We start from the raw sequence: 27,903 nt of genomic DNA on the forward strand, positions 1-27,903 counted from the left end.
AATTGAGATATTTTCAACAAAATTGACACATATGTATGGGCTCACTCTGAGGACACGTAAATAAATTGGTGGGACTGAGCCTCTTGGTGGCAATATAATAGAACAAAACATGAAATTCCCATAGACTTCAATAGTTTTGTGAAATAAAATGCTATACTAAACAAATGCATTGGTGTAATATTACGAAACTCAGAATGTGCCATCAGCACCATCTCCTGAAAGTTCTCAAAATATTTCGAGACAGCGCCACCTAGTGGTCAAAAGTTATAACAATTTCCAAAACTGCTAATAACTTTTGAATACATTGGCCTATTGTAATGCAACTGGTCTTAATAGATTCCTTGGGTCAAGCTGAGAACATAGATACCAAGTTTACCTTATTTGGCCTAACTTCCTGTCCGCCATCTTGATTTTCATTCAAAACCTAATTTTTCGAACTCCTCCTAGACCGTTTGTCCGATTTTCACCAAAATGAAATCGTATCATCTCCAGACCGTGCCGACTAAAAGTTATGGATTTCGTGTCGATTGACGAAACCGTTTTCATATACCGTAGCAGCAAAGTTGAGGCATGATGCCGAAAGGACTATTCAGGCTTTATCTCTGCAATGCCTTGACAAATTGACACCAAACTTTGTATGTCTCATTGTCACTTCACTCTGACCACATCACATCAGTTTTGTGACTGCGCCACCTATTGGTCAAAAGTGATAATCCATTTAATCATATTTTTAATTACTGTTCATATGATTTTTCAGCCATTTCACCTAAAATCTTCTTTAAATGTCTTTAATTGCTCATTTTTGCAGTTAGTCTGACACTTTCAGCAATGTTGGCATGTCTTGTCGTCTTACTCTGCTTGGCCCTGATAATTGCTGCTTGCAGCTATATTTTTTATTATTGCTTTAAACAACAAAATACAACATACAATTTTAGAGCCAGGGGAGAAAAGACAACACATATAAAAAATAATAATAATAAATAAATAATAACAATAATCACAAGAATACAAGACCTTTGTATCAATCAAAGATTTCGAAGACAGTACACAAATTAACAGTCTTAATAGCTTTTCCATTAGTACTAGAATGAATGGTATAGTAATGTAAGTAATTTTCGAATTCTTTAAGGAATACTGAGAAATGGGGCTTTTTGTTAGAAAACTTACACTTATGGATGTGAAATTTGACTAATAAAATTAACAGATTAATTACAAAAGCCTTCTTAATCACACCGTTATCATACTTTAAATATCCAAAAATTACATTTTCAAAATGCAAAACAAAATTAGAGAGTAGCCTATCTTTTCCTTAATAAACATAGACACTTCATACCATAACTGTTTTACATGACTACAATGCCAGAAAATGTGGGGTTCTGTTTCCAAGTGCAAAGAGCAAAGAAAAGCATGTAAAAGTGAGTCCAGTGACAGCCTCAGTAACCATCCACTTTTATTGTAAAATATGTAAGTGAATGGTGACTGGTGACCAAACCTGTCAGTCCATAACATTCATCCTAACATCTCTTTTTTTGTGTATGCGAATATTCATTTTGAGTTAACTGTCTCAGAGCGTCCAGTCCTGAATTTTAAAAGCCATGGTCTTTAGCTGAATGTTTTTTTCTAGATTTTACAAGAGAATATTTTTATTTAATTAATAGCTAATAACAATCTGCCATATTATTAAAAGTTTTCCCTTCTCATTAAATATATAGCCATTACATCTACGTGCAAAAACGTCTGGAGAAAAATGCCTATATCAATAATATCTAACATAAGATTTATTAAAATGATTTTAAAAGTACATAGGCTATTGCATTCACCCTCTTCATCAGTGTTCGAATTGTGTCAAAGCTCTTGGGGGGTCTTGACTTGAGAAAGACTTTATCAATATTTTATATACCATTGATTTACAATACAAAAGATGCTCATTTGATCTTTCCAAAATCATGGTGTAGAACATGATCATAAGGTTTTACACAAACTTGCGCCAGAAATATCATTTGAAAATCTTGTGCTAATTTAAGAAAATAAGCATCTAAGTCTCTCTCTCTATAAATATATACACATGTATAATGCTTGAGCTGGCGTTTATGTCTCAAAATGACCAAAGTTTTAGCATTGCTGCAGTCCACTGTGTCCAGACTCCAGTTCATCTACTAGATAAGGTTCCTTCTCCTTCAGCAGTCTGTAGAATTCTGCTTTTACAGAAGCTCCTCCAGAGTCAAGAGCATCCAACAACCGTCTTGTTTTCTTATATCGTGTGTCTGCAGCATTAACTTCACTGTAAATTTCATCTGGAATCATGTCTTTGGTCCTCAGACCATCAGCAATCGCCATCACTGATAAAACTCTTTTAATGAGTTCATCCCTGTGTTTTTTCACAAATACAGATTCTGATTGAAACAAAACAAAAAAAAAAAAGTTTGTGTGTGCGATAGATAGATAGACAGACCAATCAATTGAAATTACTGCTGTCAAACTGATTAATCGCATCTAACATAAATGTTTGTTTTAAATGTGTGTGTGTGTGTGTGTTTATGTATGTATGTATGAATATATATATATATATATATATATATATATATATATATATATATATACACACACACACACACTCACACATACATATATATATATACACACATACATATATATTTTTTTGTCATGACAACTGAGTGTTGGGCATGGTAATGGTACTGTACACACACATATTATATAAACACAAACTTTATGCACACTTTAATCGTGAAAGTGCCCTTTCGGTTATATCGCGGGGCCCTCGGAACGTGATTTCTACCGAGGGAGACCCACGCATAGGAAACGCGACTTCGCCCCAGCCTCCACAGAGGTCTGTCATGTGTCACACCACACACCACTGCTTTTATGTTATATGCGATTAATGGATTTGACAGCACTAATTGAAATACATCTTTGAGTTCATACCTGTTAACCTTTTGTGAGCAGAAGGGTCTGCATCTTTACCTGATGTTATTAAGAAATAAAGAAATTTTAACACTGAAAAATCTAAAACTTTAATATATATATAAGTTAAGTAAGTATTATGAATCAATAAATACTTCACAAATCATATTGAGTTTAGTACAATGGTTTAGATAACATAATAACATGGGTTAAATATATTAATCACCTAGTAAGTGTCCAACTTAATACTTTTATAAAGCATTGTTGATTACACTGAAACATATTGGAGTAGGATTTACTTGGAAAAAGCTAGGAAACAATCGCTAGTAAATTTCCCAAATAATTACAAAGAATCAGCAAGTAACATTGAATTCAATATGAAACTCTTCAAGTAGAAATACTGAAATAGCATTTGCTTGTAAACCATATTCCAATAATCTGTTTTATTTACAAAATTAAAAAACTTTTTTACAGTGTAGACTGAAAGATTCAATCTTTCATATAATTTTAATTTTGTAACAACTGAATGTATCAATGCGCTAAAAAGAGTTACAATACTAGCAACATCTATCACTCATGTCATTCGTTACCTGTGAGAAGGATTCGTCGAACCCACACTTCCTTTCCTTCAGTTTTATCAGAAAGACTCAGCTTGACCTCATCAATGTTGACATTCACAAACGCTTCAAATGTGGGATGATAGTTTGGACCAAAATTACACTCAAACATCTCACTCTGAAAAAAGAACAGCAATATGAAGGCGAGAGACTAAATTACTAAAATCACAGAAAAAAAAAACAGTGTTAATCTATTACACAAATTACTCATTATGAAAAATATGCTACAAACAACTAGAAATCAAGAACATTTCTCAAGGAAAACATCTACTCTTCAGTGACATGTAGTGATTTATGGTGCGTTCAAGTCCTCCTGGGAATTTCGTACGTACGAGGTGGGAAGTCGTGTTGACGACGTGAGGTGCGTTCAAGTCAGTTTCGTCGGAGCAAGATGGTGGTGTACCTTCTTTTAATGAATAACACGAAAATATAGCAAGTTTTGTTAACTCTGCTTATAGAAAATGAAGAACAAAGAATGCGCATCGGGTGTGTTTTTCTTTTTATGTTTTTAATTAACTTATGAGGCCAATGTAGGCTAAATTAACTGTATCATTATATAATTAGTATATACATATAATTGTTATATTACAAGTAGGCTATATCATATTTTGTGCAGAGAGCTTACTTTGTTATAAATGAAAAAGCCTTACAATGTCACTGCAATACCTGTAAGTATTGTGATATATTTTACTATCACTTTGCTCAACTACAGACGTTGCATTCATTGATTCCGCCATGTTTCTCACTGACACGCCCCCAACTCGTACAGATCGGGGCTTAAAGAAAATCCCGAGCTCCCCACTGGTATTTACGACATTGTGGTGGCGTTCATGTGCATTCAACTCGTAAATACGATCTATACGAGATGACTTGAACGCACCATAAATTAGAAATCTGAGAATATATTGCTGCCATGTTTATGCAACCTAACATGAAGTTACCTCTGGCTGCACTGTAGATGCCTCTGGTTGACAGCACAGGCCGTATTCTGTTCCCGGAGTAAGAGAACACTTTGAACTGGTTTTAATGTGGTTATTCTCTGCATGCTGGTCCTTGACCTTAAGGGAGTAAAAGGCTGTGAATTTTTAGATACAAAAGCCAGAGGTAACAGAAAAATGGTTCCTTCCAATATCTTTAGAAAAGCCTCCTCACTTAATGACTAAATAGTGTAAAAAGTCCTCTCACTTAAGAGATTTACACCACAGTCATCTGAAGTATGTATTTTATATATGTTCAAAAGTAATGAGTAATGTGTGCCTCTCATTAGGGGAATATGATATGGATCAGAGTATAATAGAAGGCACATTTCCACAAAAATACACTTTTTATTAGTATTATGTAATCATTTGCTTTCATTTGCAAAAATAATGATACCTCTGACAGTGGAACATTCAATGGGAGCAAATGGACATCCAATATGTTTTCTCTATGTCTCACAGTTATTGGACGCAGAAAGACAAGCACTTGGGCGCAGATAGGGGAAGGAGAAAAGATCATCCTTTTGAAGAGCCCAAAGATGGAGAGATCTCTGATGTCAATCATCACATGAGTTTCAGTTACTTTGAGAGGCTGCATTATTGCTGTATTACCGCCAGTTAAATGTGCTACAGCCAAACCATCCCTGTTTTCCTCTGTAAAACACATAGGAATGATAGATTAGTATATTTTATTGTTATATTATCATACTATTATACAGATTTTTTTCCAACAAAGCTGATTATTTAAACCCTCAAATTGTGAGAATTATAATTATATGCATATATGTAGAAATAAACATACCAGAGATTTCACAGTGTGGAAGGTGCAGTCTCGAGATTGAACCATGAAAACAGTCAATGTTGTACAAGGGTCCGGCTGGCTGCATCTGACCCAAACCATCTAACACACGAGGATCCCATGAGACAGTTTTATACCGCACCTCTCCTTCACCCTCCATCACAAACACAAGGCTGGTCAGACTGCAACGAAACTGACCAGCATGTGGACACACAAACCTGGAGGACATAATATTAATTTTATTTTTAAACATTATAAAGTCGAAATAGTATGCTTACATTCTAACAATGTCCAAAAATAAGATGAGTGTTCAATACCTGTATGTATTTTTGTGTTTGTCCTCCTCATCTCCCTGAAGTAGTTCAGGTGTGAACACTTCTGCATCTTCTGAGGACTGAAATATAGAAAAGTATAATGTATCTTCTAAAATGTCATGTTACAGTATGTAAAAGATTAAATGTAAAGTAAACATTCTGAATAATGGGATTACAAAATAGTGTAATTAAATGAAATACCGTACTAGGGATGGCCCGATACCGATACTGGCATCGGGGATCGGGCCGATACTGTCCTCATATACTCGTACTCATAAAAATTCGCCGATACCACGCACCGATACCACGTACATTTTGCAAAACGAAACTGGCCGCCGCGAGTGCTTTGTGGAGGTGAACTGAGGCATAGGAAAGTATAATGTAGACGGTTTGGGCTCATTTCACAGGGTTCGTACAAGGTGCGTGTGTATAGTAACATAGCTGTGTTGCGCGAGCTGATAAGAGAAAAACGCGCAGTGGATTAAGTGCACAACGGCACAGACGCGCGAGCTGGTCGAGCACATCCCTTTAAACAGACATCAGTGGAAAGTTTGTTCAGTCGGATGTCAATGGCAAAGAAAAGAAAACGAGGCATGTAGCTTATTAACGTCAACTGACCAGAGAGAGAGAGAGAGAGAGCGAGCGAGCGCACTTCTGTTGAATGCTCTTGATTGCTGATCGTTCACTCAGCACGTTATTTGGATGAAAACTAAATCGTTTAAGTAAAGTAAAACATGAAATGTTACCTGATTTAAGTATAACGAGTGGTTCCCTACATTATTACAGGACGTGTGCAGATCAAGAAGTTCCATGAACGCAAACATCCAAAGCGCGCGCCCCGCAAACCAGCATCTCAGCGCGCGAATACTGAATTAAATTGTCTTGCGCTTGTACTGACGAATTCACACAAAATTAGGTAAAAACGCCCGTCTTGGCGAGTATCCTATAGTAAACAAAGTCAGTTATATCTCAAATGAACGTAGCATATTCAAATGCGGTCCGTGCGTTTGGTCTTAAAGGGGCAGCAGTTTAATAAACCTGCTTCTGTGTTTTAATGTTAATCACACAAAGGACAAAGAAATTACTCACTGCTCTTGACTAAATAGGCTACCCTTTTCAACTTTACAAAAATATCTATCTATATATAATTTATACAGTAATGAAATGCTTTTTTTCACATTTGATTACTTTATTCAAATTTCTGTACCTGTTAGATCTACCCGAAAAACTCTACAAACACTGTTTATTTCATTTGTAGCCTTTCTTTGTTCTATTTTATTTATTTCTCCTATTTCTAATTCGATTGTTTGTTCTTATTTTGTCACTGACTGCTTACTTGTTTTAAATTCACATTAATTAGGATGGTAGTTTTTGTTGTAGTATCAAGATTGGATTAAATAATTGATATTTCACTGGTTTTGACAAACATTTGAACATTTGAATTTGACGAACAAATTAAGCCAACTAATATGATGTATATTCTTTTGGTTTATCAACTAATACATTTAAAAATTACAAATGCAGTGTAAATTCAGGACTCGGTTACGGTATCGGTATCGGCGAGTACCAAAAATCAAAGTATCGGTATCGGACTCGTTCTGCAAAAAGTGGTATCGGGACATCCCTATACCGTACCACTGTTTTTAGTAGAATGTTTTATAGCTTCAAAATCATCTCCAGATTCAAAGAAATTAATTCACACATAAATATCACAAACAAAAAATAATAATTGTTATAACAAGAAAGACTCTTCAGCTTCAACTCACTGATTGTGCTGAAGATGATTCAGCTTTTGATGATGAGCAAGACCCAGAATCTGAACTCTCTCCTGTCAGACAAAACACAATTCGAACACTTTAACACCATTAAGAACAAGTGGGGTTATTCAAAAACTTTTTGCACACAATACAATTTTTTTCCAGAAACAGCCATTTATAAGTAGACTCATATGTTAGCCTACATAAAACATTTATAAGCAAAGAAAATCAGATCAGATTTTATGAAATTACTGTTAGGAACATTACTGTGTAACTCAAAACTACATATTACATTGAGATTATATTCTGTTTTCTGACTCCTAAAATTAACATATCCCAAAGCACCAAATAAGAGTGAAAATGTGATTTGTTAAATAAAACAAATTAATTAAATCAAGGTAAATAAACCTGAGTTACTCGCCACTTGGCCAATAACTTTATAAGTAACTATAATATTATTTGCTTAAAACAGAACTGTAATAACGGTAAGACTCAAATAAAATCAACTAAAGAAAGCATCTATCATCATTTGTGGCTCTTCTAATCATGTATACAACAGTGAACGCTTTACTATCAGATGTTTTGACTGTTGTCAGTTCTCTAGATTATTGGGTTTATTCTCAGGAATATGAGTTATAATGAGGTACATAATGAAGGCACAGATCAAGCTCTCTGGCAGGAGTCTTGATTATAAAAAAAAAATATATTTGCTTACTTATGCTCTCACTCTTTTCTTTCTTCATCTTCAGCTTCTCCACTGTGAATCTCTTCTCACCTGGCTTGATCCACACTGAATTTCCCCAGCTAAGGAAAATAACATTAAACACTCTTGATGACTGAAAAATTATAATTTTCTGTATGTCTACAGAACATAATCTTCCTAATGAACTGAAAGAAATGGCTAAAAAAGTCTAATATTTAACTCTTACACAATCAGGGTCCAATCAATCTTCTTCAATGATTCCTTCAGGGACTTCTCTAACATGAATCCATTTCTGGAATTTATCCTGAAAAAGATTTTAAAAATGTACTACATTAATTCTTCAACTATAAACGCTTATGGTTTATTGTGCTCAATGGATGCTGGGGAAAACCTTGTTATTATGATAATTAGGATGAGAAATCGAATGGAAAACAAACTATTAAGATAGATTTTAAATTTTCACAATAGTAATAAGAAAACAACATAAAACCTTTGTGAATGCTCAGATACTGCAGTTACCTGAGTTCAGTCAGGCTGGGACAGGCCTGGATGAGGGACAGGATTTCAGAGGCAAATGTGTCACTCAGACGTGAACCATCCAGACAGTTTCTTCAAATCAGACAGTGATTTCAGGAAAACAAACAGTTTCTTAAACTTAAAACCCCTAAAGAACACAAAACCCAGATGAAGTAGTAAATGTGACATGCTGGTTCTCAGGCTCAAAGCTTGGATATACACGCTTTTATTTTTTAGAATAAAAAAAAAAGAAGAAATTAATCTAATAAGCACCTATTAAATCTACCAACTGATCATGATGTAAGATCCTTAACATGATAGTTTACTCAAAAATGAAAATTCTGTCATCATTTACTCACCCTCATTTCACTGCAAACCCATAAGACTTTCGTTTACCTCTGAAACAAATTTGTCGAACGAAAGTCTTATGGGCTTGGAACAACACAAGGGTGAGTAAATAATAATTTCTGGGTGTACTAATAATTTAAATATATTTTTTGTAAGTAAATGGCAGCCATTCTTAAGGGGGTTTATCTGAAAAAGAAAGAATGAAGCTTCCACTCACAAATGTCGATATCTGTCCAACTGTACAACAGAGTTGATGGTGGAAACCACTGAGCTTGGACAGGTTAGAGTCAATGATGTGATCAATGAACTGCTAAAAGACAACCTGAAGCATTCACAGATATAAACATCAGCATAGGTTTATAATAATCATCAGGTGGTAGGATGAGACTGTAATTTTGTGTGTGAAAAGTGATAAGAGTTTCATACCTGATATCTTCATCTCTGACTGACACAGTGATCTGTGTCTCTGGGAAAAATCCACTTTCATGGGTTTCAGGCTTCTTTATACTGCCAATATTTAATGAGTTTATTTCATTATTAGATATTAAATAAAAATGATTAAATGTACTGAATATGGCAATGAGTACAATTGTAATCTAAAAAGAATTATACATTACTTGAGTTTATGCAGAATCTTCCCTTTACCAGCAGCTGAGATCAAACCAACAACATTGTCTGAAATGTGATCCATCATCAACCTTTGAAAGTTAAAAGAAGACAGATCAGATTTGATCATTACACACACGGGTAATTCTGGGATTGTGTGTGTTTGCAGTGTTTCAGACTAAAGTACGGGGTCATTGTTAAACAGAGATGAGAAATTTGCCTAGAGCATTTCTTTTTTTACATTTTAGAATTCTTTGACTCAGCATCTTCTCTCACTCTGGTCTGGTTCAGAAAAGTGATTCTCAGTGACTGTGGAGTAAGAAGTGTGTGGTAAAAATCAAAATATCACACAATAATGACTGCTGTAATACTGAATATCAGATTACACTCGAGGCTGAATCACAGCTGTGCTCATATTCAGCACTACAGCACTATTGCTTGTGTGATATTCCATAAGTATTGAAACAGATACAATTTACATTTAGAGCTCCAAGAGAAGTGAATGTATTGAAATTGCTGTAAATAAAATGTAAATGCTGTAAAATGTCATGTGTTGATGACGTGTCAGAAAGGGCACAAAGTTTCGCTCACCACAGCTCTTTACAGCGGTACAGTTCAGGCTGAAGCATCTTCAGATCATCAGATGTTACATGGAGTTTCAGGTTTCTGATGTGTTCACAGCACTGTAAACAGTACTTCAACACCCAACAGTCTGTCCTTTTCAGTAGAATATTTGACAGATTTATCAAAATTAAACCTTCCAAAACTTTCCCAACAAAGCTTTTCTCATGAAGCTCATAGAGACAATGGAGAATGAACAGCATGTGTTCATTTTGAAATCTCTGTGAGCATTGATTGATCCATTCCTTAATCTGGGATTCTGTGTTGATAGAGACGGCCATGTTGTGCTTTTCAAAGAATGAAGGGATCCACTCTTTCTTACAGAGACCACAGAGGAACAGAATCACAGGCTGCAGCCACTCTGAATGTCTAACTTCTACATCTGTCATTGAAAAGTCTCTATCAGACCAACAGGACAGAGCCCATCCTCTCTCTACAGTGTGAAGCAGCTCTCTCACTTTCCTCTGGGACTCTTCTTCATCCAGAAGGACATAGTACAGAGCGGTGAAGAACTCCTGAAAGCTGAGATGCATACATTTGAACATCGTCTCCTGGTGGATTCTTCTCTTAATGAGGAACTTGCACAGGAACGGATTGCCATCAGGGTCTGAAACCGTTTCATAAACACTTTTCTCATCAAACAAGACCTGATGTTCCAGCATCCCTCTCTCTGCCAGCTGACCAAGACTCCTCAGCAGGGTCGGGCCGGACTGACTCAAACCCTGGCAGTGATGCTCCAGTAGAGTGGACACAAAGTCAGCGTAGATGGAGGTGGTGGTTTCCAGTCCACTTGTTACTTTTGCACCAACTCTGAACATCTTACTGATGATCCAGCAGATAACAGGTTTGGAACAGGCAGTGAGGAGGGTTTCATTTGCTCTCACACAGTCAAACTCTTTCCTGAAGAACTTCTGGAAGTACCCGTCCACCTGACTTGCAGAAAAGCCCATGATCTCAGTGAAACGCAATTTTCCTTTCAGCATCTTGTTCACAGTGTTCTTAGTTCTGGTGGTGACCACCAGTGTGGACTCAGAGATGAGGTACCTCCTCATTAGGCCACAAAGAATGACCTCAGGTGGGGCTTTCTGAAGCGGATCAGTGTTTGGTGACATGTCATAAATGTCTTGTGTGAGTCTCAGCTCATCAAATCCATCAATGATGAAAAGCACCGTCATTGGTGACTGCTGTAACACCTGTGAGATCTGATCTGATGTTAAACTGCAGCTGTAGCTCAAGAGCTCAATTAAGTTCATCTCCTCAGAAATACACATCAGCTCTTCACACCTCAGATAGAAAACTAAACCAAAACGTCTAGAGTTTAACCCTTCAGATGCCCAGTCCAACATGATCTTTAGTGCTTTGAAGGATTTGCCACTGCCAGAGTCGCCTTGGAGAATAACACTCACTGGAGAATGGAACTGGAAACAACCCAAAATATCATCCACACTGATGATCTTAAAGATGTCATTTTCATTTTTCTGATTGATCACTGGTTCAGTATAGAGGGCAGACAATGATTCTTTTTCACCAGATAGGGAGCTCCACTCATTCTCATACTTCTGTATGAGTGACAGCTTATACTGATGTACAGTCTCCTGAGATCCTGAAGGAAAACCTGTTGATTAACAAACAAAATGTAAGAGCAAATACAGTAACACTCAAACCACTTACTATTGCATTCTAATAACTGTTTTTCAAAAATATTGTAAAACCATTAAAATACAATTATTAACAATAAACCTTTAAAAAATAAAACCAATAATTTTTTTTATTAAAAATAAAGTTTCAACAAAAGTTATTTAAAGTCAACAGGGCTATATTCATTATTCAATATTCATTATTTTTTGGGTAAAATTTCAGCATTAACTGAGGGTGCAAACATGATGTTGAACTAACATCACATTGTAACATTGATTCAACAACATTACCACCGATTCTTTTTGCTAATTTTATCATTGAATCAATGGCAGTGTTGAATTCGTTAGGGGGCATTTAGAAAACAGCATTATTTTGTAGTGTTGGTTGGTCATGGTCACACTTGATTCAAATTATGATTCATAGGTTTTTGACAAAAAAAAACTTATTTTTCTTTTGCATATTCAGAATGATTTGCTTTGATTTCTAATGAAATTATATTAAATACAAAATAAAATGCATTTGTTTTTTTAATACTTTCTGTCTTGCAAGAAAAATAAACTACTTAGAATTGTTTTTCCACCAAAAGTAATTTAACTTTAAATATATGAAAATTTCAAGTCACATGATGTTTTTTAACATATAGACCATAATAACTGAATTTACACAAAAGATCCAGTTCAAAAGTTTACATATGCTTGATTCTTAACAGTGTGTGTTACCTGGATGATCAAAAGCTGCAAGCATTCACTGATGCTCAAGGCAACACAACCCATTAAGAGCCAGTGGGTGTAAACCTTTTAACAGGATGCGACCATCTCAAATATATAGCCAAGTGACCAAAAACGGACAAATTTGTGATCTTGAGACCAATGTTAAACAGAAGGCGTGAGGACCTCAAAGTGACAGCTTTCTAATATGAACAGGTAAAATAAAAGTAGAGTTGAAAAAAATAATCAAATGTGCTGCTAAACTATTATATAAATTACCAATAACCAATTGGCATTCTAACCTAAATTCGAGGTTGTGATAAAATGGAGTCGGATAAGTTTAATTGGAATTAAATTACTTTGCCACACGGAAAAGACAGTAACACACAGAGACCTTCACCCGTTTTATCGGAAACCGCCATTGGACCAATAGACAGGCTTACACTTCTGGTTCAGTAGCTCTAAATAAATATGACCATCAATGTAAGAACTGCTCGGTCAAGATTCAAATTACACCTGTTTCAAAAAAAGAAAACCTTTTTAACTATATCACCACCGATTAATGTATCAGCTTTTAAATCATGGATCTAAACTCTTATAGTGTTTCGTATTATTCAGTTAGTCAGTGATTTATTTCAAGATCAATCAAAGTAGAGCTCTCATATTAAACAGCCAGAATATAAGCCTACCTTTGGGTCTTATCTGGTGTCTTTCAGTCCAATCAGGCTCCCCAAACACTGAGATAGTGGGCCGCTTATTAAGGAGAGAAGAGTGTTAAGGAGTTCATTAACATGGAGCAAACAGATGCACCCAACATTAGTTGAAAATCAAAAGTACTTCTTAGTTCACCAAGGTCTCATTATAACAAATACACATCACTTACAGAAGTAGAAGCACATGACTCGTTCTGTCTGGCCCTGCTTGAAAAGAACTAGAAAGAGCTCGTGACAGCTGGAATAATGTCAAGTACAATCAGTGTTGCCAGATTGGGCGGGTTCCCGCCCAATTGGGCGGTTTTGAATTTGATTGTGCGGGTAAAAAAGGGTTTGGGCGGGTGGACAAAATTTGGGCTGGTTTGGGGTCAGTTCGGCGGTTTTCAAACATCTACATTTTAAAGTCTAATTTGTTAAAAAACTAAATTAAAGTGTGCATGTAGTCCATAAAATCAGTCATCATGACATACACACGCCCATGCAGAGTCAGCTGGCGTTAGTGTTGACATCGACGAGCACGCACTTTTAGCCAATCAGCGATCCGCAGGCAGATGCAATTGAGCGCGATAAGTTGTAGCTGTATATTCAAGTGAACGCTAATGCCAAAGTGATATAGCCTTTTACAGTCTATGGATATAGCCTACTAAACAGTAAGTTGTATCTACACAGTAAAGAGTGAGATAGTGAGCAGCTCTAAAAACGTACACCTGGTGGGAGATATCGATGGTGAATATAAGAGCACAGTTGAGAGCACAGTTGAATGACTTGAAATTAAATTAAATATGGGACGTGAATGTCCATGGTCATGTGCACACTAGCCTAACCTTACCAGACATCGGCAACTTTTACACCGTCCAGACTGCACAATACTCGACCCTGACAGCTGCTGAAAAAGGTTTGAATCAACGATGAATGAGTTTGACTGCTAAATTCTGCGTTATGTTCTGCAATGTGTACTTCCGAGGGTTAAAGTCATCGGTTCATTTCTTGATTGCCGTTTTGACAGTGTCTATCTGGGCATTTTAGTCATATTGGCTAATTCTCCTTAATTATTGCCCTGTTTTGATCTGTTTTCCTGGAATTTTTTATTTTATTTATTTTGTATTTTATTTTATCATTGTTATTTTGTTTTAAGGAGATACAAATTATGCTTATCAACCTTGAATGACAATGAAATTATATCATATTATTTTGGCAGTAAAATTTTGGGCGGTTTTTTCTTGTAGTGGGCGGGTTTTGGTGAGCTTTTGGGCTGGAAATCACCGTCCCAATCTGGCAACACTGAGTACAATACAATCCCAGATAGCAAGGTAACATTGATACAATGCTGAGTTTTCATCCAAAATATTATCTTGATTGAGACTGACTTCCAATGTTTAAAGTATGTTGGATCAGAAATTGTGATGAAAGCCGACAGCACACACGGAATGGATAAATGCCCATGTTGTTTGAAAACACACACTGATTGCAATTTTAGTTTTGCATGTGCACTCAGTAGTCTAAATAATGCTTAATTAATGTGTTTTTTATTTTAAGTGGTTTTCTCTTTGTAATGGTCCAGCAATATGACAACATTTTTGTTGTTTTTCAATGTTTCAACAAAAGTGATTTAAAATCAACATGGCAGTATAATTTTTTGTTTGTTTGTTAAAATGTCAGCATTAACTGAGGGTGCAACATGATGTTGACCTAACATCACATTGCAACATTGATTCAACAACATTACCATTTTTGCTAATTTTAGCATTGAATCAATGGCAGTGTTGATTCGTTCGGGGGCATTTCGAAAACAGCATTATTTTGTAGTGTTGGTTGGTCACACTTGATTCGAATTATGATTCATAGGTTTTTTGTTTTCTATCAACTTATTTTCTTTTGCATGTCTGTTTTTTAATACGTTCCTTGTCTTGCAAGATGCAAGAAAAAGTTTTTAATTGATTTATTTTCCGAAAAATTTTCATGGCCTGGAAATCACAATTTTAACATTCCAAGTTTTCCATGCAGGAATGTAACAATGATGTGAGCGTCTTTAAATAAAGACTAGAGCGTATTTAGGGGTGTAACGATACATCGATATGGATATATCGTATCTAACGATACGATGCATCGATTCAACACTTAAAATATCGATATACACCTTTATTTTGACACTCCCAGTCTCCACATTCTCACGTCATTCTTCCGCCAAAGCGCACATTTTCGTTTACTCACCAACCGCCTGCCGGTGTGTAACGTTAATCTCCTCATCTGAAAAAGACGCCTGACAAGACTGACTAAACCCTAAACAAGTTTTTTTTTCCACAAAAGTCGGTATTGTCCGCTGTCAGGCATCGCGAGTTCATGTTTTACAGCAGAAACAGACAAGCACTCGCACCCTTGTTGGTGAACACAACACGATAAGTCCGTTTTAGCGACTCAGCGCGCAGTATTCAGGTCAGATGCAAAGACTAAAAAAAGATGTCACTTTGAAAAGACGCGCTGGCTAAGAGGAGTTTCGTCAAAGCTGACTAAAAGTGATCGAGGATGGATAATTTCAATGAACTCGTGATATCTTCTTCAGGGCGTAAAAGGAAAATAAAACCTGAAACATTTTCACGGAACTACGGAAGCCCTAAGAGGCCATGGATTGTTATTTTTTTCTATCTTGTTTTCTCGTGATCACGACTTAATTTTCTCGTTATCTCGAGATAACAAAAGTTGTTTTCTCGTGATCACGATTTAATTTTCTCGTTATCTCGAGATAACAAAAGTTGTTTTCTCGTGATCACGACTTAATTTCTAATGTATGATCTCGACATAAAACCGTTTTCTCACGACGTCACGTGTATCGCGATTCGAGAGAAAATCTCGCTCCTTCTGAATGTGTATCATGGTGTAGGTTAGCGGTAGCCTATGTGCGATATGGCGTCTTTGATTTTAAAATCAGATTTCGTCTGAATCACAGAAGATAGTCGAGTCCCAAAATAGATAAATAGCCCTGGATAAGATGCAGTAGGCATTTTTGAGGAAAAGTACTTCAAGTGTTGTTTCTATATGATTTTTAGGTGCTGAATCCATTTCTGCCGTATAACAAGTTGTAAACATCACTGTTTTGGCATAAACAATAAAAACAAAATGGCTGCCAAAAAAAAAAAACGTTTTAATGCATTTATTGCTTTTTAAACATTAAACATTAGAACTAAACTATGCATTCTCAGAATATTTAAACATGTAAACAATGAAAAAACAACATTAACATGAAAGGGACAGTTTTTAATAGCTGCTGGAATTATGCCAAGGTACCAAGGTACACTGGGAAGCATATATCAGTGGAAATATGCAATTATGCCCAGCCCGAAGGGGGGGGACTTGGAATACACATGACCCCAGGGGGCTGCATATTGAGAATCACTGGGGTGTCCAGCCGCAGGTGGAATATTTCAAACCCAGGGGTGGCAAGGTGGCTTGCCGAGGGAAAGACACATGCTCAGAGAGGCTTACAGTGGACTACACACGTGGGGGTCGCCCAGAGGCCGTGTTAGGTGTCGCCCAGCCTGCAGCTCTGCAGATGTCTGTTAGCGAGGCGCCATGCGCTAGAGCCCAAGAGGATGCCACACTCCGGGTGGAGTGGGCCGTCACACCAAGGGAGCATGGTCGACCTTGCTGCTGGTAAGCCAAAGCAATGGCGTCCACTATCCAGTGAGACAACCTTTGCTTGGAGAGAGCCTTTCCCTTCAGCTTCCCACCATGACAGACAAAGAGCTGGTCTGAAGTCCTGATACAATGCGTTCTGTCTACGTAAGCATGGAGGGTGCGTACTGGACAGAGCAGTGCCAAGGCTGGGTCTGCCTCCTCCAAGGGCAGCGCTTGCAGGTTCACCACCTGGTCTCGAAAGGGTGTGGTGGGAACCTTGGGCACATATCCAGGCCGGGGTCTCAGGATGACGTAAGAGTTAGCCGGTCCAAATTCCAGGCACGCTTCGTCAACCGAAAATGCCTGCATGTCCCCTACCCTCTTGATGGAGGCCAATGCAACCAGGAGCACTGTCTTCATTGACAGGAACTTAAGCTCCACTGATTGCAGAGGCTCAAAGGGAGCACTCTGCAGGGCAGTTTAAACCACTGAGAGGTCCCAAGAGGGAACGAGAGGAGGGCGAGGAGGATTCAGTCTCCCCGCTCCTCTCAGGAAACTGATGATCAGGTCGTGCTTTCCAATGGACTTACCATCAACTGCATCATGATGTGTGGCAATGGAGGCACCATACACTTTCAGGGTGGAGGGAGACAACCTTCTCTCCAACCCTTCTTGCAGGAAGGAAAGCACGGCACTGATCGGGCCTTTCGTGGGTTCTTGAAGTTTAGAAGAACACCAGTTGACGAAGAGGTTCCACTTCAACGCATAGGCATGTCTCGTGGACGATGCTCTAGCGGAAGTGATGGTAGCCACCACCGCTGGTGGTAGGGTAGTCAAACCTGCCTCGTCCTGTCCAGGAACCACACATGGAGGTTTCAAAGATCGAGCGTGCCCTCGGTCAGAGAATAAAACAGGTCGCAGTGGGACGAGTCGTGGGAGGCAAACAGATCTACCTGTGCGTCCCCGAACTGATCCCAAATCAGCTGAACCGACTGGGGATGGAGTCTCCATTCTCCAGCGAGAGGCCGAAACCGAGACAGATCAGCTGCACGGTTCAGGTCTCCCGGGATATAAATGGCTCGAAGCGACCTCAGATGCTTCTGACTCCATATGAGGAGGTGGCGGGCGAGTTTCGACATACGGCGGGAGCGCAGACCACCTTGTCGGTTGATGTACGCTACTGTGGCGGTATTGTCTGATCGGACTAATACGTGCTGACCCCTGAGCAACGCACAGAAGCGGTGCAGGGCGAGACGTACAGCCTGCAACTCGAGGCAATTGACATGCCAAAGGCGCTTGTCCAGGAGCCCGCGGCATCGTGTCCATTGCACATGGCGCCCCAGCTCATTGTGAAGGCATCTGTTGATACAACAACATGCCAGGAAACTCGTTCTATAGGCACTCCAGCCCATAGAAGACTGAGGTTCGTCCACGGGGTGAAGGTCTGACGGCAGGTCGAAGTCACTGGGACTCGGAGCATGCCGTGTTGCCTTGCCCACCTCGGGACTCAATCGCGTAGCCAAAGCTGAAGCGTCGAGAGGAACAAGGGCTGCCTCGACAACCTTCGTGAAGACGCGAGGAGACAGGGCTAGCCCGAAAGGGAGAACCGCGTACTGGTATGCCTGCCCCTCGAATTATTTATATATATATATATATATATATATATACTGGTATGCCTCATTTGCATATGTAAACATGACATTTCAGAAAACTTGTAATACAAAAAATGTCTGTCTCTATGTAAGTGAAAAACTGGAAAGGTTTTATGGTAATATCTATAACTTCAAAAATGTACCCTATCCACCTCTAGTGTTTCGGCTGTGAATAATGCACCTATTCTTTCAATAACAATTACAAGAAAATGGGACCCTTATTTCAAATGTTATACGGTGGATCCTTATTCAGGAGACATAGAACTTTCTAAAAATGTGGTATAACAACTTTTCCTCAAAAATGCCTACAGGGTTACACAATCTTGAAGATCCGGACCTGACTAAGAGATGGATTTTATAACTGCTCTGAGAGAGAGAGGTGTCCCAGAGGAGAACCTGGCAAAAATGGTGGAAGATAAGGTATGTCACTTGCTAGATAACATGTGGTTTAGCCTAAGTTACTTGCAACGTTACTATTGTAACTTCTGTTAATGGTTATTGAAATGGTCGCCTTGATAGCACTGTTTTGAAAAATAATAGGCCCCATGCCTTATTAGCGGGACGAATACAACACGTATCCATGTCGGATTTGCGAATCAATTGAGTTTCTTCAAGTTAAGTCATCTTTATGTAACGTTAGTCACGGCTGAAGGGCGTTGTTCGATAACCCTGCAACCCCGTGATACAGCACTAGCCTCGAGTACCTTATTACTTTTATAAAACGGTTCTCACAATACAAATATTAAAGCTAAAAAAAATATGTATATCTGCAACTTTCATGAAGTAAAATAAATCACTAAAAGCCTTCCTTCCGCTGGAACAAATAGTCCCTGACTGTAAACAGCAACAGAAGTTACATACACTATTTCTCCAATAGATGGCGGCAAAGACTGTCTTTATGAGTGAGTCAGTCAGTAGAGAAGACTATTACAACCTTACTAAAGCAGCTCGTTTAGTGGTGAGGAAAAAGCTCTCTGTACTGCGTGTACGTTATCACAACAACAAAGTTTGTTAGGCGTCTATGTCAGCTGAGGAGATTAACGTTATGAAGATTAACCGAGTGTTGTATTATTTATCATAGCAATTACTTGGTTTTGTTTGACTCAGAAAGATGAAATGTGAATGTATCTGCTCTGCTAAAAAAAAAAAAAACTTTTAACATATTAAAGCATACTTTGAATTAACTTTAATTTTGTAATTTACCTGTATTTTTTAAGTTATTATTATTATTAATCGAAACAACCCAGCTGCAGTTTGATTGATATTACCTAATAATAATAAAACAATAATAATAAAAAACATGATTTATGAAAATGAACAAGAACGGAGTACTTGCAAATGACCACTTTTGTTATAAATGTCCCAATTGGGAGAGGGTGTGCAATTTTCAAAGAGTTTAATTAAACGTTCATGTTATATATTTTGATTGCATTTGTGAGTTAATAAAAACGTAACTGGTTGTGTGAACATAATATCTAAATATCGATTAATCGATCGATATAGCCCCGAATCGAATCGTGGAATTTTTTGAAGTATCGGAAAATATCGCATCGCTGGCTGAGAGAATCCGTATCGTATCGTATCGTGATGAACTGTCCGATTTACACCCCTAGTAATTATAAAGGAGCAGTCATCTTCTTATGTGATTTTCAGTGGCCGACTTCTTGAGAAGCGATCAGATGAGGTGTGCAAAAGCCTTAGAAAACTGCTCAGAAAAAGAATGTGGATGAGGACATGAATGCTTTCTACAAGTTGGAATCTTGTAATAATGGCAATTCCTGCATGGAGTGAATGCATTAGGAGCTAATGTGCTGAGTGTGTCTGTGAGGGAGAACTGTAAAAGGGAGGCACGCCAGAAAAATACAACAGCACAATGTCATAGTAATTCGCATATGTAATTAATTTCGTGTTGATATATTTTGTAAATATTGTGCTATCGCAAAAAAACTTTCTTCTTTTGTTTAATGCTTTACAAATATAGTGCATATCGCCAACTATTTGGTGGTTGTGCAAACATTTTTCAATCTTTTCGTTTAATAATCTTTAATCACTGTGACTTAAGAACTATATTGTTTGTTTGATGCTAATTATATAATAAAAAAAGACTGATTAAACTAAAAAACAGTGTGCTTGCTAAGATGAAGCTTGCTTTAACAGTAAAAGTTTATTTTTTATGTTTAGCCATTTTGCTACCACATTTCTTGAAGGGTAAGATTTTATATATATATATATATATATATATCTTATGATATAAATATATATTTATTTACATTTAAATACATATAGTGCCCAATGCTTATTAATCTGGTAGGTACCTCATAATCCGAAGTTTTTTTAGGACACTCAGCTCCTTAGTACAGACAGAAACACAGCAGTAAATTATAATGTTCATCAGAAATCAAAGAAGAGCTCTCATTTTAAAAAGTCAGAATATGAACTTACCTTGGAGTGTTTCAATCAAATCTTGCTTCCAATTTGATGATAAACTGTACATCTTAATAAACAGAAAAATAATGAGTGTTTCACAGTCTTATTGTAACAATTACACATTACAGGAAATTCTGCATCACTTACAGAAGATAACTCAGGTTTCACCCTTCTGTCTGGCCCTGCAAGAAAAGAATTTGTTAGAGCTCATGTCAGCTGGAATGATGTCACAAAATACAATTTGCTTGGATAGGAAATAGATACCTGATAATCTGTATTTTTTATAAAACTCTCTTATCTGCTTGGTAACCATGGCAATTTCACTTAGGACCTCAATGAGGACAAAAGCTATTACAGAATGACCTTTTCTTAAGTGCCTAGTCTTATTTTAACTAAGGATAGGTAAAGGCTATTACAGAAGCATCCTAACTCGACAAAAAATCCTAAAAACTGTCTTAGGACAACTCCACTGGTGTCCTAACTTCAAAATTCTTTGAAAGCCAACACTGTAAAAATCACATAACAATAGCCCTGTCTGAGAATGGCATCACATTTATTAATGATACACGATGAAGAACAGCAATGTTTGATGGTGGATGGTGGAAACACGCAACATGATGTTCTTCACTTTGACAACAAAACAAATAATAACAGACTCCCATGAAAAGTGATAGGCTTTGCCTTTTCTATCAAGTTTATCAAAACTTCCCTTTCTGCAGCACTTAATTAAACACATTTTTAAAAGTATATTTTGTTTCTTCATTTAAATCTAGCATTTACTTCACAGCAGCTGCTTGTGCGTCATTGGCTGCTTGGTAAAAGACCTTTGAATACCAAACTCCTCCAATCTCAGTGCGAAAGATTAGAAGTAGGACCAGATGATAGAAATCCTAAGTGGAATTTTGGGAAAGCTGATTGAGATAAGTTTCAGAAATTGAGCGATGATGCAATGATTAGAATTGAGGTTTCTGGAAGCATGGATGATGTTAACAACCAGATAACTTTGGAAATTATTATGGCAGCAGAGGAAGCTATTCCTAAAGAGAGAAACAGGGTAAATCTAATTCAGTACAAGAAAGCTCAGATGGTCAGAAGAACGATTCGCAAAGCAAAGAGGACGAGTTGGAGGCATTTTTGTGATGAAATAGAAAGAACTACACCAGTAAGAGAAGTGTGGGAAATTATTAAAAGGAGTTATGTCATTTGAAGAGCTTTCAAAACAACACCAGTAACAGCCATACATGTAGAGATGGGAGAACTGCCACTAGAGTTAAGAAGGAAGCAGCTGATAGCAAACTATTGGGCTGGTTTACAAGGGCATAATAATTCACCCTCGCTAAAACAGTACTGCAGGAGAGCTAGGAGTATGGGAAAAATCACATTGGAAAATTAAAAAGTTAAAGAATTAAAAGATCCTAGGGTAGTTTATCCAAAGATTGCTCCATGGAAGATAGTTTGGCCTGAGGTAGACTGGTCTGTATTACAGGAAAAAAGGAAGGCACAGGAGGATACTAATTTGGAAAGAGTGTTCAATAACCACATAATGGAAAAATATAATGAATCCTGTTTATCCAGATTTATACAGATGGTGCTAAGAATCCAGAGACAGAAGCAAAAGAATTGGGGGTGGTGATACCAGATAAAGGAATAGGAATCAATTGAAGAAAAGCTGGAAATGTGGAAATGCTGGCATGTTAATTGCATTACGATGGGTAGAAAAGACAGGCCATGACAAAGTTTTGGTATGCTCAGACTCATCAACAGTTTTAGCAAGCCTACGGTCATTCTATTCAAAAAGTCATCAAGATATTCTGTTTGAAGTACTCCAGTCAGTAACAAGAGAAGGAAGACGGGTCAAATTTATTTGGGTTCCAGGGCATGTAGGGATAAGGGGGAATGAAATGGCAGATATATTAGCAAAAAGGGCGTTAACAAAAGGAAAAATGCAAGTAAGTATAAGCAAAGCAGAGGTTAAAAGTTTGATATGGGAGAAAATAAATCAAAAGTGGCAAGAAAGGTGGGATAGAGAGGAGAAAAGGAGACACTTATATCAAATTTAAAGGGATGTTAAAGATACAAGTGTTGGAAGTGGAAATAGGAGAGAAGAAATGGTAATAACTAGGTTAAGATTGGGACATTGTTTATTAAATAAAATGCTTAAAGGGATAGTTCACTTTGAAATTAAATTTTGGTATGTTTTAGCTTACCTCAAGGGCATCCAAGATGTAGGTGTCTTTTTTTCCGCAGTAGTTTCAATTTTGATATTTTTAGGTCAAACCGTTCTTGTCTGTCAGTCCTATAATGCAGGTCTGTGGTCACTGTCTCAAAGAGCATGCACAGAGTCGAAATTAAAACAATTCCCCATCGTCCAATTTAAACAATTCCCCATCGTAAGTACACATTGATGGCCTAAGACATGAAACGAGCGGTTTGTGTGAGAAAACGAACAGTATTTATATCGTTTTTTAACTCTTGTACACAACCACGTCCAAGTGATCTGAGGGCGCGTGCGCATCCTGGTGTGTGACATGTGCGCAGACTGGTGCATAGATATATATATATACACTAGAATAGATGCCGCCTTGCCTACAGCATTCGTTCCAATGAACTGCCGTAGCCAAGGCAACATCTAGTGTATATATATATCTATGCACCAGTCTGCGCACACGTCACACACCAGGATGCGCACGCGCCCTCAGATCACTTGGACGTGGTTGTGTACAAGAGTTAAAAAAACGATATAAATACTGTTCACTTCAATTGTTGCGTTTTCTGTCTGCATTTGAAGTTTTTATTCCCTCCAACACTGAATTTACTATTTATATACCATGCACAGTGTTTCAATGACTGTCCAAAGCATGTAAATATACAAGCATGAAACATTACTTTCCCAGGGGTTAAAAGCGGTGTTTAGAACAACAATAACCTGTGGTTGAGCTCAGTGTGAAAAGCCCTATGAAGTGCTTGCCTTTGCCTACAACCAGTGTTGTGTACTCGAGACTCAGACTCGGTCTCGAGACCATATTTTAATGGTCTCGGTCTTGTCATGGACTCGTGTGCATTTTGACTCGGAATTGACTCGTACTCGAACATATTAGGACTCGGACTTATTCCCGAGTCCACTCAAGTCCCATTCAAAATATTTCATGATTGTTACTGTATGTTAATATTTCTTTAAATTGTTGTTTGATTGAAACGTCCAAAGATTGCTGACTTTCTTGTGCGCAACTGCGCATGACTTGAGACTAACGTTCGCGCCACGCAAATGCAGCAGAAGCCTTTTTACCATTACAGTGTACATGATTCCATGGTATATTTGATTTACTGTTTGAGTATGGTGCCAATTTTATTGTTACCACCAAATATTTTACATATTCTTGAAGATATCTTTAGGTCTGGTTTTTAGACCCAACCTTAGGTTATCTAACCTCTCTGGTCTCGGTCTCGACTCGACTCGGACTGGACTCTTTCTGGTCTCGACTCGGGCTCGATTCTCATTGGTCTCGGTCTCGACTCGGACTGGACTCTCTCTGGTGTCGACTCGGGCTCGGGTCTCTTTAGTCTCAGTCTCCACTCGGACTCGACCCTCTCTGGTCTCGGTCTCGACTCGGACTCGAGTGAGCTGGTCTCGACTACAACACTGCCTACAACACAAGACATTGTTAAATTTTTCATTTGTTTGTACACTTCTCTCATGAAGAAGCCACAGATCACAGAATTCATCTGCACTGCAGCTTCTGCGGGACAAACAAACGTCATCACTCACAGATTTAGTCGAAGAGCCGTGCTTTCTGAAATTGAAAGAGGAAGAAAAGGAAAACGCCCTTCTTCAACTTTCACAGGCTGAAACGGATGATGACAGAGAGACAGACCAGCCAAAGAGCTTTTAGTGTTTCGCTTCTTAAGGATGAGATGGACATTTTTCTTAATGAGTATTTGGACAAAAGGACTCTCAGAATGAATTGTATGTTTATGGAGATTTTATTTATTTTAGATTTAATTTATCATCATGTACCTGCTGTGCAATAACTTGTGTTTAATTTATTCTCTTTGCTACTTAAGGGTAAAAGTACATTTGATTAATTTAATAAATCATTTTGGTGTTTTAGGTTTGATGGATCTGAATTAGCTTGATTCATGCAAATACACTGTAGAATTGTAATGTGTATGAAAAAAATGGTTCATTCTGAAATGCTAGAAAATTATTTATGTCAAACAAATAAATGTTCAAATGCTCAAGCCATTTAAATTTTTTGGGTTTTAAGCTTTGGGTTAAATTTAAATTATTTGAATCATTTAAGACAAAGCAATTTTTAACTTAAAAAACAAAAGGTTACAAGGGGGTTATATATACGTGTGTTTATATTATTAAGCTGTCATTTTAATAAAAAGTCAGGGTCTATCTATCCAACAAAACATAATCATAAAATCATTTCATAACACAAAATATAATTTCAATTGGATCGTTTTAACAAAATACTTAACATTAAAACTTGAAACTGAAGCGCTCCACACACACGCACACTCACACACACACACACACTGCGTGGCAGTGTTGTCCTCAGACTGTCTATGGCAAGCCGTTTTAACATTTAATCCTTAAAACCTACTAGTATCTATTTTCATGCTACTAGTACTTATTTTTTAGACACTAGTATCTATTCCATTAAGTACTAGTGCTTATTCTTTAGATACTAGTACCTTTTTAAAAGATACTAGTAGTTATTCATTAGACACTAGTGCCTATTAAATTGGTACTAGTGCTTATTCATTAGTTAATAGTACTTATTGGATACTAGTACTTATTCATTAGATACTAGTACCTATTAAATAGATACTAGTACTTATTTAGTGACTAGTAACTATTCTTTTGTTACTAGTAACAAATTTAAAAAAATTGCCATTGACTTCTATGGGGATCTGTCATTCAGATATCAACTATTCAGTTGTGACTATAGTGTATTCCAATTTTGACAAGTACATATATATTAGATAGCCTACTAGTAGTTATTCATTAGGTACTAGTACTTATTTTATAGATACTATACCTATTACTAGATACTAGTATTTATTCAATAAATACTAGTACTAAGTCATTAGACACTAGTACCTATTAAATATATACTATTATTTATTCATTAGCTACTAGTACTTATTCAATAGATACTAGTACCTATTTATTAGATACTAGTATTTATTCCAAATGTTACTAGTACGATTTTTTATTTTACTAAGATTTTTAATTGAACTCTACAGTAGCCGATGACTAGTAGCTGTGACTAGTAAAATAAGAATAGTTACTAGTAACAATTACAAAAGATACTAGTGTCTAATAAATAAGTACTATTGAATAAGTACTAGTAGCTAATGAATAAGTACTAGTATCTAATTAGTAGGTACTAGTATCTAATGAATAAGCGCTAGTATCTGATGACTTAGTACTAGTATTTATTGAATAAATACTAGTATCTAGTAATAGGTTCCCGTTCTAGCATCTAAAAAATAAATACTAGTACCTAATAAATAACTTCTAGTATCTAATAAATACATACTAGTCAGAACTGAATAGTTGATATCTGAATGACAGATCCCCATAGAAGTCAATGGCAAAAAAAATAATTTGTTACTAGTAACAAAATAATAGTTACTAGTCACTATTGAAATAAGCACAAGTATCTAATGAATAAGTATCTAATGAATAAGTACTAGTATCTAATAATAAATACTAGTAACTAATGAATAAGTAGGCTACTAGTAATGAATAAGTACTAGTGTCTTTTTAATCGGTACTAGTATCTAATAAAAAGGAACTAGTATCTAATGAATAAGTCCTAGTACCTAAAGAATAAGCACTAGTATCTAAGAATAGGCACTAGTAGGCTACCTAAAGAATAAGCACTAGTAGCTAATGAATAAGTACTAGTACTTAGTAGAATAGATACTAGTATCTAAAAAAATAAGTACTAGTTGCATGAAAATAGAGACTAGTCGGTTTAAATTAGCCTAAATGTTAAAACGGCTTGCCATAGACTGTCATGACGTTCTGCGTTTCTGCAGTTAAAGGGATAGTTCACCCAAAAATGAAAATTCGGTCATCATTTACTCACCCTCAAGTTGTTTCAAACCTGTATGAATTTCTTTTTTCTGCTGAACACAAAAGAAGATATTTTGAAAAATGTCTGTAACCAAACAGTTGATGGACCCCATTGACTTCCATAGTAGGAAAAAAAAATACTATTGAAGTCAATGGGGTCCATCAACTATTTGGTTACAGACATTTTTTTTAAATATCTTCTTTTGTGTTCAGCAGAAAAAAGAAATTCATACAGGTTTGAAACAACTTGAGGGTGAGTAAATGATGACAGAACTATCCCTTTAAACTCGATGGACCGGTTTAAGATTTCATAAACAGAGAAGATGAGATGTGGAGATATGATTAGAAAATTAAATCAATTTGAGATTTGGTTATGAAATTCGAATTTGTGAAAAATCCTAAATTAACTTGTCAGATAGAAAGTCTGAAACGAAACATCTCAATTTACTTTCGCATTCGTGATTTACAATAGTTTTACTTACTGTCTCTTGTGCGTTGTCTGAGCTCCACTGCTTGTTGATTACAGCCAATAGCCTCTAATATTTCGAGTGTTACAGGAACCGCGTCCTTCAATGTGAAAGTTGTCACCATTAAATCGGCGAGATCTGCAGTGTTTATAACTTTGACGACTGTAAATATTTCGAGGTGCGGTTTTTTCTTCCGATCGCACAATTTGCTTTTAAACTTCTTTTGGTTTTCTATCCCAAGATTATTAAAAATATGACACAGGAGCTCCTTGATGCTCTGACACTTTTCCAGTAGTGATGGGTCTGTCATGAACGGTTCGTTCATTTTGAACAAATTTACTCGGGAACACATGCCGAGAGTAGGCTATTTCTTCATTCTATTTTGACCGCGCATGCGCAACATCTTAATGCTC

The 27,903-nt window shown here is 36.9% G+C and overlaps 1 protein-coding gene across 1 annotated transcript; it reads right to left on the reverse strand.

Annotated features, from left to right (window-relative positions):
• Positions 1 to 1,427: 1,427 nt before the first annotated feature.
• Positions 1,428 to 27,614, reverse strand: nlrb5 (NOD-like receptor family B, member 5; the record flags this gene model as incomplete). Its single annotated transcript, XM_081375609.1, has 22 exons — positions 1,428 to 2,393; positions 2,944 to 2,982; positions 3,513 to 3,657; positions 4,481 to 4,597; positions 4,914 to 5,170; positions 5,319 to 5,533; positions 5,633 to 5,709; positions 7,396 to 7,457; positions 8,102 to 8,190; positions 8,316 to 8,393; positions 8,609 to 8,671; positions 8,712 to 8,753; positions 9,171 to 9,275; positions 9,380 to 9,460; positions 9,571 to 9,651; positions 10,151 to 11,795; positions 13,215 to 13,278; positions 20,818 to 20,852; positions 20,945 to 20,996; positions 21,077 to 21,111; positions 24,358 to 24,573; positions 27,506 to 27,614. The coding sequence occupies 22 exons, from the start codon at positions 27,612 to 27,614 to the stop codon at positions 2,113 to 2,115; spliced, it is 3,888 nt and encodes a 1,295-aa protein (XP_081231735.1). The 3' UTR covers positions 1,428 to 2,112.
• Positions 27,615 to 27,903: the final 289 nt, after the last annotated feature.

Source organism: Scardinius erythrophthalmus (assembly GCF_964197995.2).
Source record: "Scardinius erythrophthalmus genome assembly, chromosome: 9".
Classification (NCBI taxonomy): domain Eukaryota; kingdom Metazoa; phylum Chordata; class Actinopteri; order Cypriniformes; family Leuciscidae; genus Scardinius; species Scardinius erythrophthalmus.